Source organism: Oncorhynchus gorbuscha, linkage group LG07, assembly GCF_021184085.1.
Source record: "Oncorhynchus gorbuscha isolate QuinsamMale2020 ecotype Even-year linkage group LG07, OgorEven_v1.0, whole genome shotgun sequence".
NCBI lineage: Eukaryota > Metazoa > Chordata > Actinopteri > Salmoniformes > Salmonidae > Oncorhynchus > Oncorhynchus gorbuscha.
In genome coordinates this window covers 43,788,372-43,806,932 of record NC_060179.1, presented here as the reverse complement: position 1 = coordinate 43,806,932, position 18,561 = coordinate 43,788,372, and the positions used below count along the sequence as shown (strand labels likewise).

Sequence of the window (18,561 nt, the reverse complement as noted above, 5' to 3'; positions counted from 1 at the left end):
ACTACCACCCCACCCAACAAATGTTTTTCATTTTTCAAAATGGAAAGCCCCAGAGATTGATTCGTTCATCTAATTTCTTGAGAGAATATTGATGACGCCACTGGTTTGCTATAAGATCACATACAGCGTCTGCAGTCTGCACAATATTACTAGAAAAATGTGTGCTATGCATTTGATTTAAAAGTTGTAATTGTAAATGTAACAAAGTAATCAGCTGGAAACGTCAGCCCTCGATCAGCTGGAAAACTCAAGAACAACATTTTGATAGAAAAGCAGCTTTCAACGATATCACTGGGGACATTACAGCTAAAATGTGCCCTGCACAGTAGGCTACCCACACTCTCCACCAAGTATAGCCTAAGCCCAGGCAGGCGAGGCACTCAACACACATTCCACCTGACCCATTTATACCCAGTCTGGTGGGGAAAGAGAGAGCGCCGCTTTTGATCTGCACCAGACCACTGCCAGCCAGTTTAAGTGGTCTGAAACCTTAGCTGCTTTCTAGCTACACTCGGGACAGAGGAGTCTGTCTTTAGAGTATGATTCCAAGCTATCTGTATTTGAAACCTTGTCAGCCTATCTCTAACCTTTGAGGATAGCTAGATGTTTCCAGAAAAGGATGGCCCTTGGTGAAGTAGAGTTGGAGGACGGGGAGGCTTCAGAGTAGATCAAAGAGTTGGGAATTGTTTACCGAGGAGTGTAGGCTCGGGATAATTATTTTAATCAAGCACTTAATTAATGATAAGATGTCTGTTTGAGTAACGGTTTGATTATCATCTAACATTCTGTTTGATTAATGAAACGCAATTGTTTTGGAGAGGCGATCATTGAATTTTCCTGTGAAAAGACGGTAAGTGAATCATGGAAGAGGATGGTGAATTATACTATTATCTCATTTGAAAATAAATGAAGGCAGCAGAAATGTATTTTTGTGACCAACATTTAATTGTATTTACCTGCAAAACCTGAAAATGATACATTTTAGATGGTTGACTGTTTCACATCTCGACAATAATCTAATTTTTTTGCACCAAGTACTTCCTTGGTTTATTAGGAACCTGAACCTGAAACATACCTAGCACACAACATGGCCCTCACGGAGTTAAAATGGACTTCCCTGAGTGTTTGCCATCTTCCTGTATTGAGTGCCGCCCTTTAGAAATGATCTACTGAAGTTTAACTCCTCCTCCCCATCTTCTCTGACCACTCCCCACTTCGATGGCCAATGATCCACTCGTAGGTACCTCCCATATAACTTATCAAAGCCCCCTTTTCACATTAGAAGTGTTCATTCTGTCTGTCTCTCTGATGTTGTAATAGACCTACGGCACATTCCTAAATGTCTCATGCTTAAGTAGAGGGGACTATCAGAGTGAAAGAGGTTGAAGGATGGCGACCTAGTGAAAGAGAGGGATATGGAGGACACAACTTGGCCGCTCTACTTTCATAGGACTCAAAAGTGGGACAATCTGTTCCTTGGATACTCTCCAATTCTAGTTTCTGGGGACCAATACACTGAAAATATATCTATACTCACGCTCTGTCCTACATAGAGAGAGAGTGAGGGAGAGGAGAGAGAGAGAGGAGAGAGAGAGAGAGAGAGAGAGAGAGAGAGAGAGAGAGAGGGAGAGAGAGAGAGAGAGAGAGGAGAGAGAGAGAGAGAGAGAGAGAGAGAGAGAGAGAGAGAGAGAGAGAGAGAGAGAGAGAGAGAGAGAGAGAGAGAGAGAGGAGAGAGAGAGAGAGAGAGAGGAGAGAGAGGAGAGAGAGAGAGAGAGAGAGAGAGAGAGAGAGAGAGAGAGGGAGAGAGAGGGAGAGAGAGAGAGAGAGAGAGAGAGAGAGAGAGAGAGAGAGAGGGAGAGAGAGAGAGAGAGAGAGAGAGAGAGAGAGAGAGAGAGAGAGAGAGAGAGAGAGAGAGAGAGAGAGAGAGAGAGAGAGAGGGAGGGAGGGAGGGAGGGAGAGGGAGGGAGGGAGGGAGGGAGGGAGGGAGGGAGGGAGGGAGGGAGGGAGGAGAGAGAGAGAGAGAGAGAGAGAGAGAGAGAGAGAGAGAGAGAGAGAGAGAGAGAGAGAGAGAGAGAGAGAGAGAGAGAGAGAGAGAGAGAGAGAGAGAGAGAGAGAGAGAGAGAGAGAGAGAGAGAGAGAGAGAGAGAGAGAGAGAGAGAGAGAGAGGAATGCGTCTTTAAGGCCTAAAAAATGCTCTGCGCTGCGACCGTATTTATGACCATTCCCTTGAAATGGACCCAAAAAAGGAGAAATCCCTAGATCTAGACTTAGACTTAACTCAAATGTGACATGCCAGTTGCTGATCGACCATCTGCCTATGAAGAGAGGAGTGTTGCTAACAGGTGTAAGATGTAATGTCTGACAGTACAGATGTGCATGATATAGCATGTAGTTCTGGTGTGTTCTGGTATTGACTTGTCAGGCCATGTTCAACTCTCTTTCAATATTTATTTTATTTATCATGTTTTGTACGATTTTTTTACACAGCTACCTAGAGGGGGGGGGGGTCAGATGTCACTGCCAGCCCAAAGTCATGGTGACTTTGTTGCAAGTGATGAGATCTAGATCCTATCTTCCAAAGCAAAGAGGAAAAAGAAAGATGGAAGAAAAAGATATCATTAAACCTTTCTCGAAATCTATCCATCCATCCATCTTTGCTTCCTGGGCACTGAAAGAGGGCAATTTATCTCTGTCCTCGTTATCATGATTAATCCTCCTCTGATCCTCCTCTTATTTTCAACTCCTTCTCTCTCCTCTTGGCTTCTACACACCTCAGTGAACCCATGTGTTCTGTTCCCCATATCACTGTCAAATACCCTGTTTGGGCCCCATGCCCTTTCTCCAGGTTTCCACCAGGGTTTCTGGCGCTGATCTGAGTTCAGACCTGTAGGCCCTAATTTTCAGATCGTTCAGCCTTTCCTCTCCCCAACATAAGTGTCTGTCTTTCAAAAAGCAGTCTTCAGATGGTGCTACGCTCTCACTGTTTTCAATCCATTGGGGCCCTCCACGTACTATTAGTCATGCAGAGCAAGGCAACAAGTGTGATGTTGTCAGTTTTTTAAATCAGAAGGGAGCTTTATCCTTTTATTGGGAGGTTCATGAGGCTTCAGTACCTATTGTGGTGTAAATGTGGCTCAAACTTGGGATGTAAGCCCTAATTTCCCGTACCAACTCCTACACTCTTTGGTTGTCAGCCAGTTCTTTCTCTCACCCCCTCCTCATCCAATCACTCTTATATCCTACGTTTCCTCCCAGGGCTCTTCAACTCTCTTTCGACACCTTTCCAATCCCCCCAATTGTTCTCTCTCTCTCTCTCGTTCTCCCTTTATCTGATTACTCTGCTTTATGCTAAATACATCTCACTCTTTCTCTTTCTCTCTCATGTATTCCCCCTGTGCTCTCTCTCCCCAATTAGTTTGTTCTGTGACGCTCTATTGGCCCGTCTACCCTCTGCCTGTCCTTCTTCTCTTATCTCTTCCAGTGCAGACTCCCAAGTTCTTAAATATTTAATGAGACAATGTACATAAATCAGCCTCTCTCCGTCCACCCTGGCTAATTGTATGATGGTGTTAACCTCCTAAAGCCTTGTAAGCGTCAGGCTAACATGCTGCGGTTTAGCAACGTGCGAATTATAGAACGGCCATCACCGTTAATACGAGGCTTGGTTCGGGAATGGCGGATCTAATGCCGCCAACAACAACTGGAGTTTATGATGAACGGTAGCTTGATATAGCATGAGAGTTAGTTTGGGTTGGCTTGTTTTGGTTAGTTTCATAGGTAGTTTACTGCATTTCTAAGCTACTGGTACAGGTTATTTGCCTGGAGTGTACACTTTTATTCAACATTTTTGAATAGTTGATGAATTATACAAAAATATAAACGCAACCTTGACATTTTCCTTAAAAAGCTTATTTCTCTAAAAAATGTGTGCACAAATTTGTTTACTGTCCATCCCTGTTAGTGAGCATTTGTCCCTTGCCAAGATAATCCATCCATATACCCTACATTATTCATCTCATATGTATACGTATATACAGTACTCTATATCATCTACTGCATCCTTATGTAATACATGTATCACTAGCCACTTTAACTATGCCACTTTGTTTACATACTCATCTCATATGTATATACTGCACTCAATACCATCTACTGTATCTTGCCTATGCCGCTCTGTACCATCACTCATTCATATATCTTTATGTACATATTCTTTATCCCCTTACACTTGTGTCTATGAGGTAGTAGCTTTGGAATTGTTAGCTAGATTACTTGTTGGTTATTACTGCATTGTCGGAACTAGAAACACAAGCATTTCGCTACACTCACATTAACATCTGCTAACCATGTGTATGTGACAAATACAATTTGATTTGATTTGATTTGATATCAAGAAGCTAATTAAAAAGCATGATCATTACACAGGTGCACCTTGTGATGGGGACAATAAAAGGTCACTCTAAAATGTGCAGTTTTGGCACACAACACAATGCCACAGATGTGTCAAGTTTTGAGGGAGCGGGCAATTGGCATTCTGACTGCAGGAATGTCCACTAGAGCTGTTGCCAGATAATTGAATGTTAATTTCGCTACCACAAGCCGCTACTTCGTTATAGAAAATTTCGCAGTACGTCCAAACTGCCTGACATCCGAAGACCACATGTAACCACGCCAGCGAAGGACCTCCACATTTGGCTTCTTCATCTGCGGGATCGTTTAAGACCAGCCACCCGGACAACTGATGAAACTGAGGAGTATTTCTGTCTGTCATTAAGCCATTTTGTAGGGAAAACTCATTTTGATTGGCTGGGCCTGCCTCCCCACTGGGTGGGCCTATGCCCTCCAATGCCCACCCATGGCTGTGACCCTGCCCAGTCATGTGAAATCCATAGATTAGGGCCTAATTTATTTATTTCAAATGACCGATTTCCTTATATGAACTTTAACTCAGTAAAACGGTTGAAATTGTTGCATGTTGCGTTTATATTTTTGGTCAGTATACTTACAGTGGGTATAGAAAGGCATCACCACCTTTCAAAATGTTCACATTTTGTTGCCTTACAGCCTGAAATAAAAACACATCAAATCATTTATTTTCCAGCTTTACTTACACATAGTAACCCACAATATCCAAGTAAAAAATGTAAATGAAAAAACTCTGAAAATGAATTACAATTAAAACAGTAAAATAACCTATTTGGATAAGTGAACACCCCCATGAGTTAATTATTTTGCTTGAATTACAGCCATGAATTTACAGCTAGTCTCTTTGAAAACATGTCTACTAACTTTGCACACCTAGACTGTGCAATATTTGCCCATTCTTCCTTGCAGAATTGTTCAAGCTGAGTCAAATTGCATGGTGACTGCTCATGGACTGCACTCTTCAAGTCATTCCACAGATTCTCGATGGGATTTAGTTTGGGGCTCTGACTAGGCCACTGAAGGACATTCCCCTTCCTGTCCTTCAGCCTCTGTACGGTTGCTTTGGAGGTGTGCTTTGGGCCATTGTCAAGTTGAAACGTGAACCATCATCCCATTTTCAACTTCCTGGCAGAGAGCTGCAGGTTCTCTTCAAGAATCTGTCAGTATTTTGCACTGTCCATTTTCCCTTCTATCCTGACAAGTGCTCCAGTCCCTGCTGAAGAGAAACACCCCCACAACAGGACGCTGCCACCGCCGGGCTTTACTGTAGGCATGGTGTTCTTTGGGTGGAAAGATGTATTGGATTGTCGCCAGACATGTGGTTATGTGTTGTGGTCACATGCACACATTGACCAGTCTTCGCCATAAAGGCCTGAAGCTCCTTCAAAGTCACTTGGCTTCTTCTTGCCTCTCTGATCAGTCTCCTTCTTGGTAGCCTCTGATCAGTCTCCTTCTTGGTAGCCTCTGATCAGTCTCCTCCTTGCTCGGTCATCCAGTTTGAAGGGGCGGCCTGATCTATGCAGGGTCTGGGTGGTGCCATGCGCCTTCCACTAATTAATAATGGTCTTAACTGTGCTCCGAAGGATAGACAAAGGCTTTGAAATCTTTTTATATCCATCCCCTGACTTGTGCCTTTCCACAACTTTATCTCGTACTGTAGATCTTTTCAAAGTACCTTTCCGCCAGTAGTGGATCCTTTGCTTTGAATTGCACTACCAAGCAAAAGACTCCTCTATGAACAACTGCTTTTATTCTGAACTAATCAAAGTCACTACAATGGATCACAGATGGAAGCCAATTGGTTGGTTATACCTCAGCAAGTTTGCAATTGCAATTCTAAGGGGCTTTGTTCACTTATCCAAATAGGGTATTTTACAGTTTTAAATATTTCCACACATAAAAAATAATAAAATTAATTTGGATATTGTGGGCTACTGTGTGTAAATAAAGCCAGAAAAGGTGAATATTTTGAAAGGGGGTGGTGACCCACTGTATTTGATAGATTCTTTATTTGATTTAGTGCACGTATTATGGCCCTTGCAATGTTTTTCATTGAGCCCCCCCTCTCTAATGTGCACTGAACAAAAATATAAATGCAACAATTTCAAAGATTTTACTGAGTTACATTTGATATAAGGAAATCAGTCAATTGAAGTAAATTCATTTAGCCCTTAATCTATGGATTTCACATGACTGGGATTACAGATAAGCATACGCAGGTCACAGATACCTTAAGAAAACCAGTCAGTATCTGGTGTGACCATTTTCCTCATGTAGCACAACACATCTCTTTCGCATAGAGTTGATCAGGCTGTTGATTCTGGCCTGTGGAATGTTGTCCCACTCCTCTTCAATGGCTGTGTGAAATTGCGGGAACTGAAAAGCATGCTGTCGTACATGTCGATCCAGAGCATCCCAAACATGCTCAATGGGTATATGTCTGGTAAGTATGCAGGCCATAGAAGAACTGGGACATTTTTATCTTGCAGGGATTATGTACAGATCTTTGCGACATGGGGCACTGCATTATTATGCTGAATCATGAGCTGATGGCGGCGGATGAATGGCACGATAATGGGCCTCAGGTTCTCATCACGAAATCTCTGTGCATTAAATATACCATCGATAAAATCCAATTGTTTTTGTTGTCCGTAGCTTATGCCTGCCCACCGCCACCATGGGGAACTCGGTTCACAACGCTGACATCAGCAAACGACTCGCCCACACTACACCATACATGCTGTCTGCCATCTGCCAGTTGAAACCAGGAATAATCCGTGAAGAGCACACTTCTCCAGCGTGCCAGTGGCCATCAAATTTGAGCATTTGCCCACTGAAATCGGTTACGACGCAGAACTGCAGTCAGGGCAAGGCCCTGGTGAGGACGACGAGCACCCAGATGAGCTTCTCTGAGATGGTTTCTGACAGTTTGTGCAGAAATTATTTGGTTGTGCAAACCCACAGTTCCATCAGCTCTCTGGGTGCCTGGTCTCATGACGATCCTGCAGGTGAAGAAGCTGGATGTGGAGGTCCTGGGCGTGCAAGGTTACACGTGGCCTGTGGTTGTGACTGCCAAATTCTCTAAACAACATTGGAGGCGGCTTATGGTAGAGAAATCAACATTACATTTTCTGGCTACAGCTCTGGTGGACATTCCTGCAGTCAGCATGCCAAATATATGCTCCCTCAAAACTTGACACATCTGTGGCATTGTGTTGTGTGAAAAAAATGCACATTTTAGAGTGGCCTTTTATTGTCCCTAAACAAGGCGCACCTGTGAAAGGATCATGCTGTTTAATCAGCTTCTTGAAAAGCCACACCTGTCAGGTGGATGGATTATTTTGGCAAAGGAGAAATGCTTAATAACAGGAATGTAAACCAATTTGTGCACAAAGTTTGAGAGATATAAGCTTTTTGTGATTATGGAAAATTTCTGGGATCTTTTTTTTCAGCTCGTGAAACATGGGACCAACACCTTACATATTGCGTTTATATTTTTGTGCGGTGCATTCGGAAAGTATTCAGATCCCTTGACTTTTTCCACATTTTGTTACGTTTACAGCCCTATTCTAAAATTGATTGAATTATTTATTTTCCTCATCAATCGACACACAATACCTCATAATGACAAAGCGAAAACAGGTTTTTAGAAATGTTTGCAAATATAAAAAATATAAAAAGATAAATACTTTCTTACATAAGTATTCAGACCCTTTGCTATGAGATTCGAAAAGTTTAACTCTGGGGCATCTTTTTTCCATTGATCATCCTTGAGATGTTTCTACAACTTGTTTCCACCTGAGTCCACCTGTGGAAACGCACACACCTGTCTATATAAGGTCCCACAGTTGACAGTGCATGTCAGAGCAAAAACCAAGCCATGAGGTTGAAGGAAATGTCCGTAGAGCTCTGAGACTGGTTTGTGTCGAGGCACACATCTGGGGAAGAGTATTAAAACATTTCTGCAGCATTGAAGGTCCCCAAGAACACAGTGGCCTCCATCATTCTTAAATGAAAGAAGTTTGGAACCACCCATACACTTCCTAGAGCTGGCCGCCATGTCAACCTGAGCAATCGGTGGGGAAGGACCTTGGTCAGGGAGGTAACCAAGAACCTGATGGTCACTTTGACAAATCTCCAAAGTTCCTCTGTGGAGATGGGACAAACTTCCAGAAGGACAGCCATCTCTGCAGTACTCCACCAATCAGGCCTTTATGGTAGAGTGGCCAGATGGAAGCCACTCCTCAGTAAAAAGCACATTATAGCCTGCTTGAAGTTTGCCAAAGGGCACCTAAAGGACTCTCAGACCATGATGAAATGAAGTTTGAACTCTTTGTCCTGAATGCTAAGCATCATGTCTGGAGGAAAACTGACACCATCCCTATGGTGAAGCATGAGGGTGGCAGCATCATGCTTTGGGGATGTTTTTCAGTGGCAGGGACTGGGAGACTAGTCAGGATCGAGGCAAAGATGTACAGAGCAAAGTACAGAGAGATCTTTGATGAAAACCTGCTCCAGAGCGCTCAGGACCTCAGACTAGGGCGAAGGTTCACCTTCTAACAGGACAAACGACCCTAAGCACCAAATAAAGACATTGCAGGAGTGGCTTCGGGACAAAACTCCGAATGTCCTTGAGTGGCCCAGCCAGAGTCCGGACTTGAACACGATTCAACATCCTGAAAATAGCTGTGAGCAACGCTCCCCATCCAACCTGACAGAGCTTGAGAGGATCTGCAGAGAAGAATGAGATAAACTCCGAAATACAGGTGTGCCAAGCTTGTAGCAGCATGCCCAAGAAAACTGAAGGCTATAATCGCTGCCAAAGGTGCTTCAACAAAGTACTGAGTAAAGGGTCTGGATACTTAGGTAAATGTGATTTTTCAATTTTTTTGCAAACATTTCTCATCCTGTTTTTGCTTTGTCAATATGGGGTATTGTGTGTAGATTCATGAGGGAAAAAAAATTCAAATAATTTAATTTTAGAGTAAGGCTGTAACGTAACAAAATGTGGAAAAAGTATAGGGGTCTTACCACCTCCCGAATGCACTGTATGTGTGCTTACGGAAGTGGTTTGTGACACATGTCCTTCTTCCCCTCACCACCATTCTCCGGCCGGTCGCTCATCTCCCTGGCATGCCAGCCTCACTTCCTCTGACAGACTGTTGGTCACGGTGAAGTGGCCAACCCTGTCACCTACTGGCTCTTTGGGAATCACTTTCCCCCCATGCTCAATCCTCTTTTTCACTCGCTTACTTTACACCACAACTGTTTAATGGGCGTGCTTCCTGTTTGGGCTCTGAGACATGAACAGACCTTATTGATTTGCATATGCGTCAAACATACGACCTGCAACTGTCATTCAATGGTGCTGATACACAAACCCTCGAACCCTTTTTACCCTATTCATCCATTATGCTTGTCATTTGACCTATGTGAGCGATGTGTCTGCACTTTCGTCATGTCTGTAATTCTTTCAAAATCCTGTGTATTTCCAGAAGCAGGCCGACTATCCTTGTTGTGCCTGCTTACTAGAGTCTAAAATTAATACTTACCCTGTGGTCTCGAGTTTTATTGAGCTCCGTCTGTCGGTCTGAATCTACAAATTCACATCTATGTAGGTTTCACCACCGTCATTTTCATCATTTCTTATTTTATACATTTTTACCAAAGTGAAGCCGCTCCAAAAACACAAACCAATTCCAACCATGAAACTGCCAATGGACCAGTGGGGAATCCCAACGTCATCCACCATCATTCAGACAGTTTGTGGACCTGACCTAACTCTGCATGATGTCAGGCCCTGTAGCCAGACTATGCCACGTAGAGAAGCCAGAACAAAGCATCTGGAGGAAATTAGAACAAAACCAGAACAAAGCATCTAGAGGAAACCAGAACAAAACCAGAACAAAGCATTTCTCAGTCAAATGTTCATGAAAGGGAAGCCATATTAAATTGTGCAAGTCTTGCTGTTATCATTGTGTTTTTCCAGAGAAAACAGTGCTACTTTAACAATGGTGCTCAATGCTCTTGACCAGTTGGGATAGTAAACGGCATGTCCTCTCTCTCCTATAATGAACTTGCAAATATTGATATAGTTTATATATAGGCCGTCTCTCATCAGCCCTACTCCATATATTATATAGGAGAGAGAGGACATGCTGTTTACTGGACCAGCACTCATATGCTTTGTGAGAATGTCACCAATAAGTTATTACTTCTGTTGCATATGTCTACACTACTGTTCAGATGGCTATGCTACTGTAATTATGGCTATGCTACTGTTCATATGGCTACACTACTGTTCATGCCAAATGCTAAATATTTGTAATATTTTTGACTTATTTTCTCACAGTTTGAGAAATGTGTTGATTTCAGTGTTATCAGTCAATGTGTTAATTAGCTATTTGGTTAACCCCTTTCTCTCCCTCTCTCCTCCACAGCATGTTTTTGGGGGTGAAAACGATGTCGCACGGGACAACCATGTCACGTTGCAACAATAGCAATGTCACCCGGCCCTCTCTGCAGTGACCCTGCACAGCAAAGGATGCTGGGAAATAACAAACACTATTATCCCGGGGAGGACGACAAGGATGGGGAGGATGAGGAAGAGGAAGAGGAGCAGGGACAAGAAAACAACAAGGGGGATGGTAGAGAGAAGGAGAACGGAGGGATGGAAGGGCTCGAGGAGATTGAGATGAAGGGAGGCAGACAATCACGTGAAGGGAAAGGGGAGGGAGGTAAACCCTCAGCCATTGTGGTTGGAAGGCAGAGAGGGGACCGGACACTGAGGCCAGACAATCCAGGAAATAGAGGCATCCCTTATACGTCCAATCAGGCCCCTCATAAGCAGCAGCACCAGCAGCAGTATCACCCGGCCCCATCCACTCAGACCCAGAAAAGACGTGCTCACATGGAGCGCAGTATGACCACAGTGGCACCCATAGAGGACACTCGACTGACCATGATGGTGTTCCGCATTGGAATCCCTGACATCAAACAGACAGTAGGTGCATGTTTCACGGTACTGCTAAGTACAAGTATGTCAAGCTGCTATTATATACTTCTTATGTTACTATCATTACATACATTCAGTGTAACAGCCAAGCCCAGGCCAGAGATAAACCCTGAGGGGAACCATACTCAATTCAGAACAACCATCTCTGTCACACACAGTGCCTTCAGTAGGTATTCATACCTACATTTACATTACATTTACATTTAAGTCATTTAGCAGACGCTCTTATCCAGAGCGACTTACAAATTGGTGCATTCACCTTATGACATCCAGTGGAACAGTCACTTTACAATAGTGCATCTAAATCTTAAAGGGGGGGGTGAGAAGGATTACTTATCCTATCCTAGGTATTCCTTAAAGAGGTGGGGTTTCAGGTGTCTCCGGAAGGTGGTGATTGACTCCGCTGTCCTGGCGTCGTGAGGGAGTTTGTTCCACCATTGGGGGCCAGAGCAGCGAACAGTTTTGACTGGGCTGAGCGGGAACTGTACTTCCTCAGTGGTAGGGAGGCGAGCAGGCCAGAGGTGGATGAACGCAGTGCCCTTTTTTGGGTGTAGGGCCTGATCAGAGCCTGGAGGTACTGAGGTGCCATTCCCCTCACAGCTCCGTAGGCAAGCACCATGGTCTTGTAGCGGATGCGAGCTTCAACTGGAAGCCAGTGGAGAGAGCGGAGGAGCGGGGTGACGTGAGAGAACTTGGGAAGGTTGAACACCAGACGGGCTGCTGCGTTCTGGATGAGTTGTAGGGGTTTAATGGCACAGGCAGGGAGCCCAGCCAACAGCGAGTTGCAGTAATCCAGACGGGAGATGACAAGTGCCTGGATTAGGACCTGCGCCGCTTCCTGTTTGAGGCAGGGTCGTACTCTGCGGATGTTGTAGAGCATGAACCTACAGGAACGGGCCACCGCCTTGATGTTAGTTGAGAACGACAGGGTGTTGTCCAGGATCACGCCAAGGTTCTTAGCGCTCTGGGAGGAGGACACAATGGAGTTGTCAACCGTGATGGCGAGATCATGGAACGGGCAGTCCTTCCCCGGGAGGAAGAGCAGCTCCGTCTTGCCGAAGTTCAGCTTGAGGTGGTGATCCGTCATCCACACTGATATGTCTGCCAGACATGCAGAGATGCGATTCGCCACCTGGTCATCAGAAGGGGGAAAGGAGAAGATTAATTGTGTGTCGTCTGCATAGCAATGATAGGAGAGACTATGTGAGGTTATGACAGAGCCAAGTGACTTGGTGTATAGCGAGAATAGGAGAGGGCCTAGAACAGAGCCCTGGGGGACACCAGTGGTGAGAGCGCGTGGTGAGGAGACAGATTCTCGCCACGCCACCTGGTAGGAGCGACCTGTCAGGTAGGACGCAATCCAAGCGTGGGCCGCGCCGGAGATGCCCAACTCGGAGAGGGTGGAGAGGAGGATCTGATGGTTCACAGTATCGAAGGCAGCCGATAGGTCTAGAAGGATGAGAGCAGAGGAGAGAGAGTTAGCTTTAGCAGTGCGGAGCGTCTCCGTGATACAGAGAAGAGCAGTCTCAGTTGAATGACTAGTCTTGAAACCTGACTGATTTGGATCAAGAAGGTCATTCAGAGAGAGATAGCGGGAGAGCTGGCCAAGGACGGCACGTTCAAGAGTTTTGGAGAGAAAAGAAAGAAGGGATACTGGTCTGTAGTTGTTGACATCGGAGGGATCGAGTGTAGGTTTTTTCAGAAGGGGTGCAACTCTCGCTCTCTCGCTCTCTCGCTGACTGCTGGACGTAGATTTCACAAGACGCGAGATTTCATCTGGAGAGAGAGGGGAGAAAGAAGTCAGAGCACAGGGTAGGGCAGTGTGAGCAGAACCAGCGGTGTCGTTTGACTTAGCAAACGAGGATCGGATGTCGTCGACCTTCTTTTCAAAATGGTTGACGAAGTCATCTGCAGAGAGGGAGGGGGGGGGGGAGGGGGAGGAGGATTCAGGAGAGAGGAGAAGGTGGCAAAGAGCTTCCTAGGGTTAGAGGCAGATGCTTGGAATTTAGAGTGGTAGAAAGTGGCTTTAGCAGCAGAGACAGAGGAGGAAAATGTAGAGAGGAGGGAGTGAAAGGATGCCTGGTCCGCAGGGAGGCGAGTTTTCCTCCATTTCCGCTCGGCTGCCCGGAGCCCTGTCCTCTTGACTTCCACATCTCACATTTTGTTGTGTTATAACCTGATTTACAAAATGGATTAAATAGTTTTTTTTCTCATCCATCTACACAAAAAAAAACTTAATGCCAAAGTGAAAAATGTATTGATAATTAAATACAAAAATGTCTCATTTGAGTTAATACTTTGTAGAAGCACCTTTGGCGGCAATTACAGCTGTGCACACCTGGATTGTACAATATTTGCTCAATATTCTTTAAAACATTCTTCAAGCTCTGTCAAGTTGACTGTTGATCATTGCTAGACATATATTTTCAAGTCTTGCCATTGATTTTCAAGCCGATTTAAGTCAAAACTGCAACCAGGCCACTCAGGAACATTAAATGTCCTCTTGGTAAGCAACTCCAGTGTAGATTTGGCCTTGTGATTTAGGTTATTGTCTTGCTGAAAGGTAAATTCATCTCCCAAGCTGTGTTCAAATGCTCATACTAACCAAACTAACTGTACTGTTGTGATTTAAATTGAGTCAGTATGACAAAAGTTACCGGATGTCATACCACATTTTCCAAAATACGAAGTATACAAGCAGTGGACACTATTTCCGGGCTTTTAGGGCCCATAATGCAACTATTCAGAAAATGGGCGTGGCTTCACAACATTATCAAATGTGAATAAAATGGTGGAAAATATGCAGCTGAAGTCTGACGAGAGCGGATACAAATTCATTGCTTTAACAAATTATGACAAATGTTAAGAAAATGTTGAGCAATGTAATCAAGTAATGACTTTCAAATAAGTTTCATTGCATGTAATGTTGGCTGACAATTTGTTAGCTATGCTGTCCTTACGAAACGCATATCATATTATTACAGCAGTATGTACCAATATGTTAGCTAGCTACCTAACATTACTTGGCTACTGATACTTGCCAGTCAAACATGCCAGTATATTAACTATAGTCTATATAACTAACTACACAACGTTTATTGACTTATTAGTGATTATTTGTGCATTCTCAATGGACATGGTTAATTCTGTCTAACTACTCTGATTTCAGAGCACTCTCATCTGAGTGTCAGAGTTCATAATAACTGATGAATTTACTCAACACCCGTTGAATATGGTCTGAGTCAGTAGACGACAGCAAAAAAAGCGTTATTAAGTTGTTGCCAGCAGCACAGTTACAGTCACCAAAGCTCTGGATAACATGAAAACAGACTAACCAGCTCTGCTAGGGCGAATAAAAAAGACGGACATTGCAATTCATTGCCCTGGCCACATCTGCAGTCCTCATGCCTCCTTGCAGAATGCTTAAGGCACGTTCACGCAGATGAGCAGGGACACTGGGCATCTTTCTTTTGGTGTTTTTCAGAGTCAGATGAAAGGCCTCTTTAGTGTCCTAAGTTTTCATAACTGTGACCTTAATTGCCTACCGTCTGTAAGCTGTTAGTGTCTTAACGACCGTTCCACAGGTGCATGTTCACTAATTGTTTATGGTTCATTGAACGGGAAACAGAGTTTAAACCCTTTACAATGAAGATCTGTGAAGTAATTTGGATTTTTATTAATTATCTTTGAAAGACAGGGTCCTGAAAAACAGGGTCCTGTTTCTTTTTTTTGCTGAGTTTAGCATATACTCATTAAGTATGTAATATACAGTATGTTCGTATGGGTATTTGAACACAGCTCCAGTGTCTGTTGGGAACAAACTGAGCCAAGTTTTCCGCTAGGATTTGCCTGTGCTTATAGCTGTATTATGTTTCTTTTTATCCTAAAAAAAAACCTCCCTAGTCCTTGCCGATGACACGCATACCCATAACATGATGCAACCACTGCAATGCTTGAAAATATGAAAAGTGCTACTCACTGATGTGTCGTGTTGGATTTGCCCCCAAACATGATGCTTTGTATTCTGGACAAAAAAGTGAATTTCTTTTCCACATTTTTTCCAGTGTTACATAAGTGTCTTGTTGCAAACAGGCTTCTGTCTTTTCACTCTGTCATTTAGGTTAGTAATTGTGGAATAACTACAATGTTATTGATCCATCCTCAGTTTTCTCATATCACAACCATTGAACTCTGTAACTGTTTTAAAATACCCATTGGCATCATGGTGAAATCCCTGAGCAGTTTCCTTCCCCTCCGGCAACTGAGTTAGGAAAGACGCCTGTTTTTTTGTAGTGACTGGGTGTATTGATACACCATCCAAAGTGTGATTATTAACTTCAACATGCTCAAAATAATATTCTATGTCTGCTTTTAAAATGTTTTACCCAGCTACCAATAGTTGCCCTTCTTTGCGAGGCATTTGAATACCTCCCTGGTCTTTGTGGTTTAATCTGTGTTCGAAAATTAACTGCTCAACTGAGGGACCTTACAAATAATTGTACGTGTGGGGTACAGAGATGAGGTAGTCGCTCAAAAATAATGTTAAACACTATTATTGAACAGAGTGAGTCCATGCAACTTATTATGTGACTTGTTAGGCACATTTTTACTCCTGAACATATTTAGGCTTGCCATAAAAAAGGGCTTGAATACTTAATGAATCAAAACATTTCAGCTTTTAATTGTTTATTCATTTCTAAATGTTCCTACTAACAGAATTCCGCTTTGACATCACGGGGCATTCCGTGTAGATCCGTGACATAAAATCTCAATCGAATCCATCTTAAATTCAAGCTGTAAACAATAAAACGTGGAAAAAGTAAACGGGTGTGAATACTTCCTGAAGGCACTGTAATTTATCTATACATGAAGAACAAAAATCTATGGAGACTTGACTCACTTAATAATCCAATGTAATTGACAGCCTAAAGCCGTTCATTATCATCAAAATTACAGTGTTCTCTCTTCTCACTAAAGTTAGCAATGACTTGCGCTTTCAGATGCTTTCTTGGTATTGCACAGGTAGGTGAGATTGTGGGTGAGAATTGGCTAACCAATCAGTCTGTATAGCGGCATTTCAGGTGAAAATGGGTGCCCTATGCTAACCCTTCGCCTGTTATGAATCTTCTCTGTACTCCAATTCCCAGAACATTCCCAACTGTTCTACATGTCAGCTAATCTGCCCTCAATATAACAGTAATTGTTAATTATCTAATAGGGTTTTAATGAGTTTGGAGAGGACTGGGAAGTGAGCAGCATTGTGAAAGGCATAAACACCAAGAGGGCATTTGGTGTCTTGGTCTTAGAGCACTTTCACCAACGGGTACCTAAACCGCCCACTACCCACTCCAACAAACACTTACAGTACCTCGCACAGGGAATATAATTGTTGAAATGAAAGGAGGATGGAGAGAATGAGGAGCATACTGTAGGCTAAAAGTTTGAGAGAGAGAAGGAGAGAGGGAGAGAGAGAAGGAGAGAGGGAGAGAGAGAAGGAGAGAGGGAGAGAGAGAAGGAGAGAGAGAAGTACAGGATATTAGAAAGGGAGAGGCAATTACAGGGGGATCGAGATCAGGTCACACACAACATACATCTGTCCATTGATCAGTAATTTATGTCTGAACAATGCTATGTTCAATGTAATAAGGACAGCTGCTGAGGGCATCCCAGAAAATCCTGTAGGAATCCACAGAATGATGGGGAGGAAGTGTCACACTCATATACAGTGCCTGTCAGAAAGCATTCATTGGCCTTGGCTTATTACATATTTTGTTGTGTTACAGCCTGAATTCAAAATGGATGAAATAGATGTTTGTCTCACCCATCTACACACAATACCTAATAATGACAAAGTGAAAGCATGTTTTTATATATATTTTTTTTGCAAATGAAATGCAAAAATATGAAAGTTGCGTAACTATTCACACCTCTGAGTCAATACTTTGTAGAAGCAACTTCGGCAGCGATTACAGCTGTGAGTCTTTTGGGGTAAGTCTCTAAGAGCTTTACACACCTGGATTGTACAATATTTGTCAATTTAATCTTTAGAAAAGGATTCAGGCTCTGTCAAGTTGGTTGTTGGTCATTGCTAGACAGCCATTTTCAAGTCTTGCCATAGATTTTCATGCCGATTTAAGTCAAAACTGTAACTCGGCCACTCATGAACATTCAATGTTGTCTTGGTAATCAACTCCAGTATAGATTTGTACTATTTCTTTACGCTATTGTCCTGTTGAAAGGTGAATTCATCTCCCAGTGTCTGTAGGAAAGCAAGTCTCTAGGATTTTACCTGTGCTTATAGCTGTATTCCATTTATTTTTATCCCAAAAAACTCCCAAGTCCTTGTCGATGACAAGCATACCCATAACATGATGCAGCCACCACCATGCTTGAAAATTTGAAGTGGTACTCGGTGATGTTTTGGATTGACCCAAACGTGACGCTTTGTATTCTGGAAAATTAGTCAAACAAATTGCCACATTTTATGCAGTATTACTTTTTTTGCAAATAGGATTGCATGTTTTGGAATTGTTTTATTTTGTACAGGCTTTCTTCTTTTCACTCTGTCATTTGGGTTAGTATTGTGGGATAACTACAATATTGTTGATCCATCCTCAGTTTTCTCATATCACAACCATTAAACTCTGTAACTGTTTTAAAATCTCCATTGGCCTCAAGGTGAAATCCCTGAGCAGTTAACTTCCTCTCTGGCGACTGAGTTAGGAAGGACACCTGTATCTTTGTAGTGACTGGGTGAATTGATATACCATCTAAAGTGTAATTAATAACTTCACCATGCTCAAACGGATATTCAGAGTCTGCTTATTTTATTTTTTACACATACCAATCGGTGCCCTTCTTTGCGAGTCTTTGTGGTTGAATCTGTGTTCGAAATTCACTACTTGTTTGAGGGATCTTACAGATAATTGTACATATGGGGTATAGAGATGGAGTTGTCATTCAAAAGTCATGTTAACCACTATTATCGAACACAGAATGAGTCCATGCAACATGTGACTTGTTAAGCACATTTTTACTCCTGAACTTATTTATGCCATTACAAAGGGGTTGAATACTTATTGACTCAAGACATTTAAGCTTTTAATTGTTTCTTAATTTGA

The 18,561-nt window shown here is 43.0% G+C and overlaps 1 protein-coding gene across 1 annotated transcript in view; it reads left to right on the top strand.

The window, feature by feature from the left end:
• Window positions 1-18,561, top strand: part of LOC124038998 (SH3 and multiple ankyrin repeat domains protein 1-like) — a 64,011-nt gene that overhangs the window by 6,395 nt on the left and 39,055 nt on the right. The window contains 1 exon segment of the mRNA XM_046354893.1: window positions 10,866-11,428. Coding sequence (XP_046210849.1) covers window positions 10,928-11,428 — 501 coding nt within the window. The 5' untranslated portion in view covers window positions 10,866-10,927.